Below are 12,993 nucleotides of genomic sequence, written 5' to 3'. Positions count from 1 at the left end.
TAGTGGTATGTATAGTCTGTATACTGTAGTGCGTATGTATGGAGAAAACGTATTCGAATAATAAAATTTAGATCCCCGGTTAACACGAATTTTTTTAACACGAACTCCTGATTTTTCAGTCCCTTGGAATTCGTGTTAACGAGGGTTTACTGTATGTGTTTCTTTAAAAAGATCCGTCTAATGAAAATATTTTTTATTTGGTGAATGTAACAAAAATTCTGATTTATCAGGTACTTATTTTGACATCATACCTGTTCCTTCAGAATATCTACTTCCTTTCAGTGTTTGTATTGGGTCCTGTTGGTAATCCAGCCTAGAAGTAAGAAATTATTTACGTGTTTTTACTTTAAAGTACCAAGCCAAACATAGTTAAAAAGAACAAAGCACTGACTTTTATTGTATCTTTACAGTTAAGACAAGTTAGTGTTCTATTGTAACTACGAATCTTTAGTATTAAATGTTTATATCGCAAAATACAGTAATTAAGAAAACTTTTTTGCACTAAAAAAGGTAATATAGTTTCTCAAACTATACAATACTATATATCATCAAAATATTAGGTATTACTAAATTATATTTTGTGGTCAAGAAAAAAGATAACTACACTCTTCATGGTTGGCTCTAAAATTGAAATGTTTTACGAAGTTCTTTGAACAACTACCTAAGATTAAAATTATTCACTGACAATTAAGTTTCCATTGTTAGATTTTGTACCAACAATAAGGACGTTATAGCAGTACTTTATCATTATAATAATTAGCGTTATATTAACAGCAACAACTCAACGACGTTACTACGTCACCAATTTTATCACACGCTGATTTCGGTAAAATCTCTTACGGTGTGAACCCAACTCACGTGACACGAAAATTTATTTTGTTCCAAACTATGATTAAGATAATATTCTTGAAATGTGAATTTGTGTACACGATATGAGAATAGTTCTTGCAATATCTGAAATGAAGAAAGGTAAAACAGTCGTTGAACAAGAGGGTATTATTGAAGTACAGTGATAAAGAGTAGAGTAATATGATCCGAATACTTTCTGCCTGTCCAAAATTCTGCAATTACAAAACATATAACTAAGAGTATTTTAGTTAATGCAATTCTAAAGATAATTATCCAACTATAAGAGTAGAAGAAACTTTTAAAAACTTAATAGAGGAAATACATTTTAAGCTTACCTCCAACATTATACAGCGCCCCAACTTGCTATAGTCGTCACAGCTATCACCCACTGAAAATGAATGTTTAAATATATATAACTGACTTGGTTCAAAAGTGAGAATTTGGGATGTCGCATTATAATACCATACTTTCTTGTTTTAGTATTTTACTGCAAATGCCAACTTCATTCTTGATCTTATTCAAAATAATTAACATATACAAATTAATTACGTGTTTCTTTTATATATTAATATATTTTCCTCCAGTCATTTTTCTTAAAGGAACAAGCCATAATCTTTAATGTAAACATTTTAATTACATTACACGTTTATTAGCTTCAGCGCAATAACACGGGAACTTATAGTTTTACTCTAGGTATGTGTGTGTGTGAGTGTGTGTGAGTGTGTGTGTGTGAGAGAGAGAGAGAGATAGCACTTGTATGTGCGTGTGTGATATTTTATTTCTTGATAACTACTGCCCGGATCCAAATTAAACTTGACAGGTGAGTAGTCCATCCTCTAAGGAATAAAGATTTCCATATTAAGAGACCAGACTGAGCTAATGAGAGCTTGGTTCGGCTTATCCAGTGGAAGACTCACCTCGGCCTCGTTCGCCTTGTATGTGGTATTTTATTTCTTAGTAACTACTGGCCGAGTCTGAACCAAATTTGGTAAACAAGCAGTCCTCCGTCTAAAAAATAAAGATTGCGATATTTGGTTACTGAGTTCTATCAGGAATCCAATTTGCAGACCAAAAGCTTCTGAATTCGATTTATCGGCTGTGTTACGCTTGTCTTATCACCGTAACGCCCCTTTTGTAAATATTTAAAATCAAGGTTACTTTATTATTTCTTCTCAGCATTAATATCTTACAAGGAACGTATGCGAACCGTGACAGCTGGATATTTATGAAAATTGGTACCCTGACTAATTGTGGATCGCTAATCATCGTGGTGATAGTCATTCGGTGCGGAAATGCCTTGTTTACCAGGTGCGAATTGTAACGAAAAACGCTGGAAAATGAAAAATGTTTACAGGTAACCTGGTACCTACGGGAGGGGTACACGTGACCACGTGACCAAGAACACGGCAGTAATGTCACACAAACACAATTGCCATCGTAACACAAGCTTATAATTTTTCAAGTAGAACGTATACTATTTTATGCTATTAAAACAATTGGCATAAAACATGAAAGAAAATAAGGAAAAGGTAGGGTAATCAGTGTTGCCAAATAAGTGAGATATGGGGCTCTAAAGTTCAGAAATTACTTGGTCCATACAGAGAAACAAACAAATATACAACAACAACAAAACTGCAGAAGGAATTAATGTACAGTAGGGAGTAAACAATAGTATGCACAGCATCCAGGGTATAACGGGCTTGATTAAATTGTATCCAGTATCCGGTTAGGGCAATAACTATAAGTATTTTTAATACTATTTATGACTTTTCTGTTGTCTGCATTGGTGTATCATGTTAAAATATTTGAGCCTGTATATTACTGGTACCCTGAATGCTGTGTGTTTTGTCTTCATCGTTGTCTCATATGTTAACGTTTCCTAGACTCTCCAGTGACACTTATCAGAGGAAATTAATATTTGAGAATTTATTGTGACGTACTTTCTTGTCACAGATTTGTAATCTTTCGTGCCGCAGCTTTTCTGTACTCTTTTCAGGCGCTAAGCCATAGTTTCTGTGGTTTGGATGGCATTCAGAATTTTATACAGTGTTACACCTCCAAGACAGTTCGTTTTGCAGCTCTTGGGAACGGTTCGAGATATCGATTCCACACAAACGCCATTGGAATTGTTGCACTACAAGAAGGCTTGCTGTTGACTTTTCTGCATTATGTCACATGGGGTTTATTCTTCCTAGGGCTAGTCTAACATGTGTCTTTTTGGGTTCTTCCTGTATCAAGCCAGTTAGTCATTGGATGGTGTATATGTTGTAGATTACTCCCTACTACACATGTGTTATTTCTTCAGTCTTCTTGTTGTTGTATATTTGTTCGTTCCTCTGTGCGGACCCAATAATTTCTCAAATTTAGAGCCCCATAACTCACTTATTTGGCAACACTCTTAACCCATCTTTTTGGTTATTTTCTTTTACGTTTTATGCCAATTGTTTTAATGCCATAAAATGATATACGTTCTATTTGAAAAATTCGAAATTTGTGTTAGGATAGCAACACTGCTTCTGTGGCACTACTGTTCTGTTCTTGGCCACGTGTCCCCTTCCCATAGGTATCATTTCACCCGCATATATTTTTCATTTACTGCCTTTTTCGGCATGTTCGGGGTATAATTTGGCATAACTTCACCCTTTCACTGCTTGGTATATGTATTATACGTAGCGGGTAAACAAGGCATTTCCAGACCGAGTGACTATCACCACGATCGTTAGCGATCCACAACTAGTCAAGGTACCAATTATCATAAATATCTAGTGGTCACGGTTTGCATACGTCCCTTGTTAGCGCAAAATGTAACAAACACACTAAACCATATCTACATTCTCATTACAAAATTTTACTTGCTGTCATTATCTAATTACTTCCTTGTAATTTTGTTTCTCTGTCCTTTATAGCTGAATAATAAGTGTATTTCTAACTGTTGACTATTAATAAATATTTATAATTTTTCTTACATATAATGTTAATTAAGTAAATGAAGCAGTCTTCTATATAAGGCCGATTATATGTTTGTCCCCCATACATATTCACCCCATCGTATTGGCATGCTTCTAGTCGATTATAGGAAAAATATCATAGGTTATTTATAATCTTTTTGCATGGACAATGCCGGATAGTATAGAGTTGAGTCGATTTTAAGTTTAACGTCTCTTTCAGCAGCGACACTATATGAGACGGGACCTACTGATTAACGTGGAATCGGAACCACATGAGCTGTCGCCGGGAACCGGATAGTATAAAATAAAGAGCATAATGTATAGAGTATTGAGTATAGAGCATAGAATAAGAGTATACTGGCGTTGTTCGGTATAAAATTGATATTAAGATGGAGCTTTTGACTGTGATGCTGAATCCATATTTGAAAACTTTTCTATCTGACTTCTACCCTTTGGACTGTATGGGGTACTCTGAAAGGTACTCTGAAATATATCTTAAAAATAAAAAAGTATTTTTATCTCTTATCCTTCTTGCCTTGATAACTGTCGACAAACGTATAACGGGATGTCTTAATCCATCAATGTATTTCAATAATAATTGTTACTGAATGTATTTACCTTCAATGCTCTGGCAATTTTCTTTGACTTTCTCCCATCTTTCTTTAACGATTGGATTTTCCAATTCACTTCCTAATTTCTCTTCTATTTCTTCCACATTGAGTTTTCCGTTCTTAACCTTCGAAAACAGAAAGTGATGAATATTATATTAATATTTTTAGTGCATACTTTTAACAGGAAAAATAACCTGAATCACTATTCTACAAAATTTGGGCATCCTTTAGTAAATTATCAACTCACAAGGAATATAAATACAATTTAAAATATTCTTACTAATTCCAGACTTACAAATATTTTGAACACCTAAGTATATGTAATTTTCAATTTCCAAAAATCTATTATTTAAAAAGAAGAACTTGTTTTGTATTTCCTTTCAAGACAGATTCCCAATGATTATTATAGATACATGATACAAGATAAACAAAAATATGACTTACAGTAGGTACTCTAAGTTATACTTCCATTACAGTTATGATCTTCCCATTTGGGAATAGCTTTGACAATGGTAAAGAAAATCTGCGAATAATTTAAATTTGAGTAAGAGATGGCAATAAAGTAAATAGTTTATAATTACAGCATTCAAAGTTACTTTTAATTTAAGCATGCCGTATAGTGCCCATATTGAAAGCAACTATTTCCTGAACTGATAATATTCGTACGCAAATCTTGTATTTCTACCAAATGAGCATAAAACATTTTGTCAATTGTTAGTATGCTATTATCTCAGATTAACTTTACAGTTTGCATAATAAATGAGAATAATTAGATAAAATTATAAAGAAGGTCTATAAATTATTGCATTCTTACCATTTCAGCCTTCTCCAACATACACTTCTCCACGCACTATAATAAAACAAATAATATTTATTTTATATTTTTAAAAAATAATATGAATAAAATATGAGAGCTCGATTTATCAACGATTATTTATAATAATTTCTTAAATTCAAGTGGCAAAATTATACTTTTACACTTGATTAAACTTCTTATTTTATGAAGTGTCATGATATTTCTACCTTTCGAGGACTGGTAGATATTTTCACTTTACTCTCTGATAACGAAAGCCCGGAATTAATAACAGAATGCCGTATATTGCAAGTTTCATTATACACTTTAGGAAGAGTGCAATTTCACAAGTTAGAAGCAATGTGATGTCATTTTCCATTTTCTTTCTTCCTTATTCACGCTTTATTACAGCATAATAAATATTTGGCTCGCTCTTCTCTGCCCAGACGATCGCAGTGTCTGTTCATAACTGTATTGTATTGCTGTTGGACTATGGCAAGTGGAAGAGATATGCTCGTGCATCATACCATTGGAATTTGAATGACAAAGATAAACGAAGGTGCTTACATTAAAGAAATTGGCAAATATTGTTGTTGCTAGTGTGCGTGGCACGTGTCGTCTGTTGCTGTTCGTTTCATTTTCACAATGCCGAAAGTAGACCTTTCTCGGAGAGAGAAGATGGGAAAATTGGTCAGTTAATTTGGGTAGTGTATTTTTAATACAGTTCTTTACTATTTCTCTGATTATAGGAAATTGTGGTTTCTGCTGAAAATCGTTATTTTGTCACACACTATATAAGCAGTACAAAACACAAATTTGTAAGGACGCAAATCAACTAGTAAAGTGGTTTAGAATTTTCTTGAAACATTCATGAATCCCGTCTAACAGTTTTGCGAATGATATGTGTGAAGTTCTAATTGACGCACACATTCCTTTATGAAAATTTAAAAATGTTTCCTTTAAAAATCTTCTAGTGAAATACCAGAACAAAATTTCCAACTGAATTGTCTCTGAGAAAGACTTACGTTGATAGCGCGTACAACAGAACTATTCACGATATCTGTAAAAGTGTTGATGAAAACACTGTATGAATATCAATTGATAAAACATGTGAAATTCTAGGCCGTTTCATTGTTATCGTTGTAATTGGTACTTTGGAAGCAGAAGAAGGCACACAAACGTATCTGATTGAAACAGAATTTCTTCTTTTAGGATTCTTCTTTTTGGCACTGTCAGACCTGCATACATAAAAAGCGCCGAAAAATCCCTTAATGTTCTATTCCCAAGCATTGCTGCATGGCACCTGTCCGACAGATGCACTACATAGAATTGCAGAGGAAGTACGTTCTCATTTTCCCAACGTTAAACGTTTTGTGTCAGCTGTGAAAAACATATTTCTTAAAGCTCCCTCGTGAACTATTCCCTTTCCTGATTTAGCCCCTGAACTTACGCTCCCACATCAGGCTGTCTTAACGACATTAAGTACATTGATTACACCTTTTCCCTGTTATGCTACAAAGTTTCGAATCCATAAAAAGATCATTGATTCTTTTGTTAAAGATGGTGCGTCTTCAATTAAGATTGCCAAAATTTTGCTTAAGAAGAATTCCTTAAAAAAGACATAGCTTTCATTGCAACACATTTTGCAAAGATGTAAGACGCTATTACCGAACTTCTATTTCTCTAAGAAAAAAAAAACTTCAATGATCCTATTGATGATGTGAATGCTGTGCCTGATGTTAAGGGAGCGCACATCCGGAGAAAGTGTAATCATGTTGTAAGTGTTATTCTAGATTTGGAAAAATTGAGTAACATTGCTAGTGTTATGGACGATAATGCTGATTTAACTGTTATCAATGACATGAATCCTTTCAAAATTACTTTTTTTCAGTGTGTTCCAATGAAATCTGTAGAGTTGGGAAAATCATTTTCACACCTAAAGCGAATTCTTTTGTTTTAAAATCTTAAGAAGTTGTTGATAAGCTCAAAGAACAAAAATATAAAATAACTTTCGGAAGTAAAATAAACTGCTATCACAACTTTTTTTAGTATTTTATGTGATTTGCTTGTTTTCTAAATTGCTAATGGTACTTGTTGAATAAAGTGTGATAATATGTTTTGGTGTTTATCATTTTGTTTCATTGCTACTACTGAGGAATTTTGAATGGATCGTTATATGTCATCCTTTACAATTTGTGCAATTTGAAAAATTCAGAAATTTTAAATCAAATATATTTTTATAAGGATCCATATGTTTTATTAGATTAGTAAACCAATTAAAGGCTATTATAATTACTAAGTATTTAAGTACCTATTTTTTTCAGAAGGCCTAGTTTGTTTATTGTATTTTGCAATCATTAGGTTTTTATTTCGCAATTTTGCCAGTTATTTCATGCTTTTTACTCTGCCATTAATTCTGGACTCTACTGGTAACACTGGTTACTTCTAAATTCATTGTCCACTGAGCAAGGGCGCCCATATTGTGGTTTCCAAGGCGGGGCAAGTATACGCGACATTTCAAATATAGGTTGAAATTTTGCTGTAACTAATGTAAAAATTCAATTGGGTTTTCGATATTCCAAAGTACGATTTCCACTAGGAAGGGCGAGCGTCCCACCTTGCCCCCCTCCCCCACACCTGATGGGCGCCCTTACCACTGAGTGTTTCTAAATTACTTAAATTCTTCAAGTTTTGTGTTTATTAATGATCTAATCTCCCTTTATATCAAACACTTAACCGTTTTATTTTCTACATTGCCTTTCTAACCGTTCTATATCTCTGAATATCTCAGCACACATGAATAACAAATTATATTCTTACCTTTAATTTTTCACATTCTTGTCCAGTTTCGAAGTACTGTTTCAGCATTTCTATAAGATGACAAAAGGATTTCATTATTAATTGTACTAACAGTTTAAGAGCTTTCCAAAGATTTAAAAATATACACGTGAAAGCTGGTCTCTTGTAACGAACTGTACTTTAAAACAAAATACTTACTTGTGAAGTTTAACACAAAGAAGCTTAAAGTAGCTTAAAGAACAACATTTTGTTATATTTGTTTCAAACATATGTTCTGATGTTCTGTTGTTCTTAAAATCAAGTTAGTATATAGAAAATGTTAGCGAATTTCTAGCATGAAAAAGGATTGAAGTGATTCTAATTTAACCCCTTCCCGCAAGCCGTGCCATATATGGCACGTACCCTTTTTGCACTATAGGTTTTTTGTGATTTATGAAAGGCACCAAATGACTGTTTTGTCTGCTGTGTGAGATATTGACGTGTATGAATAAGAGATTTTGGTGTCATCTGGCATGTTCTTTGCGAGTTGTAAGTGTGTCATATATGGCACTTACTTATTTCTCGTCGGAATTAAGTGAAAAATCTAAATTTCAAGTTTTAATTCATTTTTCAAGTTTCCATATGAGAATTTCCAATAATGAATATTTTTTCGCTAAAAGAAAAAAATCATGCAGAAAGGGGTTAAATAAAATATTTAATGCTGATTCTTCCCAATATACCAAAATTTGTGTTTGTCTTCGTTTAATAATAATAATTGTTCTATAACACTAACAGTTTATATTTGTAGTTCCATCTCAAGAAGTACTAATTTTATATTAACAGGTAAAATCATTTGAGAATCAAAATTGTAACGACCATGAAGTCAGGTTCGCTACATAATAGCTGTGAATGTATCAATTACGACTGTACAATTTTTATTAGGCGAAGTAGTGAATGTATTCTGAGGGAAATGTTTAAAAAGAAAAGTGAAATTAACGCTTCAGAAACAAATTTTCATTAATTCATTAAGTTTGAAATCCACATTAATCAATTTAGTGAGTTTGAAACATATTAACTAAGGGACGGGTCTTACAAGTAAATTATTCTTAATTTTATCTCACAATAATAGTGAATAATTATCACACAAATAGGCTGTGTATAATTAGCTTTATATGATGAATTTCGTGTCACCTTTTTATGCATTAATATTTATTACTTTCTATATCACATCTAAATATATTTAGTGCAATTACACTGAGCAAACATCTGTAGTTATTATATAGGAATAAGTATACACACTTCTCGCTCGTCTAGTAGTATAGTGTGTCTTTGATGCACGTAATATCATTCTCGATTCCCATTAGAAGAGTATTAAACGCATTACATTGTTTAGATCACACCTTAAACTATAGACTCATATAGCCTTTCTCGGTGCTAAAAAGGAATTAAGCTTCAACAACAAAAGATGATAAAATTTGCAATAAATTTGTTGTACCTTCTGTTACTCCAATTTCTTCTGTGCACTCTCCCCAAAGCTTATGTAATTCGGCTAAATCATTTGATTCATCCGCCTGAAAAAACAAAATATAACATTTTTTCAATGTAGTAATACCTCTATAATGTACGGAGTAGTATCGTGAACATTACCAAACAAGCAGTTATAGAAAATATTGGAAATCTTTGAAATGTGGACATGAAGAAAGTAAACGGAATTAGTTGGATAAGATGAAAACAAACAAAAAATTTTAGAAAATTTTAGGAAGGAAAAATCCGCTTCCTAAAAGAATATTTACAAAAGAAAAAAATTGTTTGTATCGTTACTTGAGAAGAAATTTAGTTATTTGTGATCTGATGGAAAGTGGGTAAAATGTTCTACTTATTAATGGTTAATAGCTATCAGTCCTTAGATTGTTGTGGGACATCCAGATTCGATTCTCGGTAGATTGTCATTTGGATCTAACTCACTTACGCTACAGATTCTTGTTACGCCCTCCTCAAGATTTCGTCGAGTAACTTCCGGATTATATGCTAACTATCTAGATTTTTCCCTAAATAGCTCGAGTGGGTAACACATTCTAAACCATCAAAGTAAGATTTTGTAGAAAGCTCAGGAAAATATGAGATTGAAATAGAAAGTTAAAACACGATAAAACTTATAGACTACAGAATGAAGGTAATGAGAGAAATAAGCAGTATTTTGTAGTGCATGAGTAAAAGCTCTAAAAGTGTCAGTAAATGTATCAAACCTCAATTATTAATGTCGCCATCAACAAATTAATGTTACTATCAATTCTTACCTTAGTATCAATACATACTCACTTTTAACTTTTAAGCATAATGATTAAAGTAATCGGTTAGATCATCTCCAGTATGAGTGATACCAGTATTGACACTGGGTCTAAAATGTGTAACTGCTTTCTCAGGCCTGTAATCCTGAGTGTGATTTTTTCTTAATTTTCGTTATTCACACCTGCAAATGACGAAATGGTACCTATTATGCAGATCCTAGACAGTTACCTTTCCATCTAATTCCTATCTTCCTTCCTCATTCTCCAGATAGTGTGCTCGCCGAGGAACATCATCCCTCACACAGACGGGCTTAAAGCCTTAGATACCACTAATGTCCAGAAATATATATATGAATAAATAAATCAAATCGATGATATTATCCACAAATTTGGGCTAAAGATCCGCCAAGTCGGAACAGTATCTAATATTAATACTGCCAAAGAGATTAAAGAGATTTGCTCGAGGAATAAAATATTAAATATGGAGAATTAAACTAAATAAGAACATTAAGAAAATTAGACAGACTTTTACACAAATCTGTCATGGTATATCCACATAACATTGGCTGGCACGATCACACGACTTTATACGATTTTTTTCTCGTGTGATGTGGACAGATTTTGTTTTCCTGTTGTTATAGCCTTACATATGCTTAAGTTTCAGCGTATTATTTATTGCCATAAAAGCAATATTGATGCAGTGGTGACATGCTGATGCGTGTGGAAGAACTAAAGTATAGTAAGAGTATGTCGGGCGATATGCACTTGCCACATTGAATGTTTGTGTCTTCTGCTAGTGTATGTGTATTACATATATACCTTGAGAGTTTTCCTATCACACATAAAATAAGTACACATAAATACACATGAAATAAATAGCTTTTTGCGGTGGAAAGTGGTTCTGTTCATTTGTAATTATCTTATTCCTAATGATGCCGTAGAACTTTCTTCCATCAGATTTTAAAAAAATAGAGTTGTAAAGTACTAGTAATAATTCGTGTACTAGTATCTCACCAAAAGGCTTGTCTTTTAACCAGAAAATGAAGGAAAATGTAATTTCAGTTTGTTTATTTGTAACGCCTGACACACTTTTCTTGTATTAGGTAGTAGCAATAATAATTAAAACAGAAATAATAACTTCTGAATTTCGAACTTAAAATGCCCTAAGACACAACCTTAATATGCTAACCCATATCTAACACTACGTTAACTAGAAGCATCTGCTCTAATTCATAGATTAAGTATTGATATTTATTAGAGGGGCCTGCGTTTTGTGTGAAAGTGGGGAAAACGATAACTGAAATTCTTCTCCAAAAACCATAGTATTCAGAAGTTAAGAATATTCATATGTTAGTACATTTGCAGATAATATTAATGGAGGTATCGTTTTCAGGTGTAAATATAATTATTAATGGTAAATTTTTCTTATGGCATCTTGTGATGTCTACTATTCAACACATCGACTTATTGTAAAACAATGTACATTTCAGTAAGGAACGCATAATCTCAACACTGAGACATTCCTCTCAAACACAAATACATTGAAGACTATTTCAATCTCACTGACGATTCCCTTTCGCATCCTGTCTTCCAGTAACCACGCCAATAAGTGATATTTTCAAGTGATTGAAGTTAAGTATCTTTATTAAACATCCTCTATATTAATAAACTTAGTATTAAGTGCATGGGCCACTTTGACTAGTCATATATACGTTGAGAACTTTTTTTTTTTAATCAATTTAAGTGTGCAATTCCTAACTTTTCGTATAGATTTTTAAATCAAAGAAACTAAATTTCTTCAACAGTGAAATTTCAGTTATTCACGATTTAAAGAATAAAAACGTGTTTGCTACCACTTAAAATAGCTTTAATGTTATTTTATATCAATTGTTTTCGGCAATATAGTCTAAACTATTATTTTCTATTCCTAAATGTACCTTCGTCAAAAACAATATGTTAAAACGATTTCAAATTAAGTTGCCGACGAAAATAACCTGCTTCCGGTCTCAACTCTTCAATATTTTGAATCGAAGTAATTGTCATTGGTAGTTATTTGTATGTTCTTGTCATTCATATTTATTTGCCTTGACTTTGATGCTTCATTTTCAGATCCAAAGTTATTATGAAGTGTTCACTTAATGTTTAGTAAAGTTAAACGTGCACTCTCTACCATATGAACTTTCATTGGAAATCCAACTAGGGTCAACCATGCAAACAATCAAGAGCTCTAATTATTATTTATACGCTAGGCCACTCTGATATTACAATAATGAGTAATGGGCAAAGTTTCCAAAATACAGCATCCTTTCAAATATATTTCATGTATCATTATGGAACATTACTTCACAAAAAATTGATTGTTACAAAATAGATACTTACCAATATTGTGCTTGCTATGAACATAATTCCAAAGAGAACTATTACTACTTTGAGAGCCATGACGCTTATGAGATGTCTACTTGCTCTTCTGAAAGAAGTTGTAGACTGTAATAGCCACGAAGATAAGACAGTCCTTATTTATATACATAAGAATTATCTTATTTAGTAAAAAAAAAGACCCAAAAAATGTTTTAACAGTTTTCATTGGAAATTATCCATTTCCGTCGTTTGGAAACACGTTTCCACAATAATTGTTTGTATTGTAGTCACTTCTGTCAAGTGATTGACTGTGTCCTGTAAGCCCAGACACTGTAATCACCACCAAGGCAATTACAAATGTGACTTAC

At 32.7% G+C, this 12,993-nt stretch overlaps 1 protein-coding gene across 1 annotated transcript; it reads right to left on the bottom strand.

Moving 5' to 3' along the window:
- Window positions 1-249: 249 nt before the first annotated feature.
- LOC145694164 (general odorant-binding protein 56a-like) lies at window positions 250-12,741 on the bottom strand. Its single transcript, XM_081770282.1, has 7 exons — window positions 12,647-12,741; window positions 9,475-9,550; window positions 8,022-8,071; window positions 5,223-5,258; window positions 4,416-4,533; window positions 1,185-1,237; window positions 250-313 (listed from the first exon to the last, which is right to left on the bottom strand). The coding sequence occupies exons 1-7, from the start codon at window positions 12,704-12,706 to the stop codon at window positions 269-271; spliced, it is 438 nt and encodes a 145-aa protein (XP_081626408.1). The 5' UTR covers window positions 12,707-12,741; the 3' UTR covers window positions 250-268.
- Between the last annotated feature and the right edge of the window lie 252 nt (window positions 12,742-12,993).

Source organism: Thermobia domestica, chromosome 9, assembly GCF_964235325.1.
Source record: "Thermobia domestica chromosome 9, izTheDome1.hap1.1, whole genome shotgun sequence".
NCBI classification, from domain to species: Eukaryota; Metazoa; Arthropoda; class Insecta; order Zygentoma; family Lepismatidae; genus Thermobia; species Thermobia domestica.
The sequence above is the reverse complement of the archived record's forward strand: the minus strand, read 5'-3'. Positions and strand labels throughout refer to the sequence as shown.

Coding starts and splice junctions, on each gene's coding strand:
- LOC145694164 (XM_081770282.1), bottom strand. CDS start 12,706: ATGGCTCTCAAAGTAGTAATAGTTCTCTTTGGAATTATGTTCATAGCA. Junction 9,551..12,646: donor TCATAGCAAGCACAATATTG/GTAAGTATCTAT, acceptor TTGTTTTTTCAG/GCGGATGAATCAAATGATTT. Junction 8,072..9,474: donor AGAAATTGGAGTAACAGAAG/GTACAACAAATT, acceptor GTCATCTTATAG/AAATGCTGAAACAGTACTTC.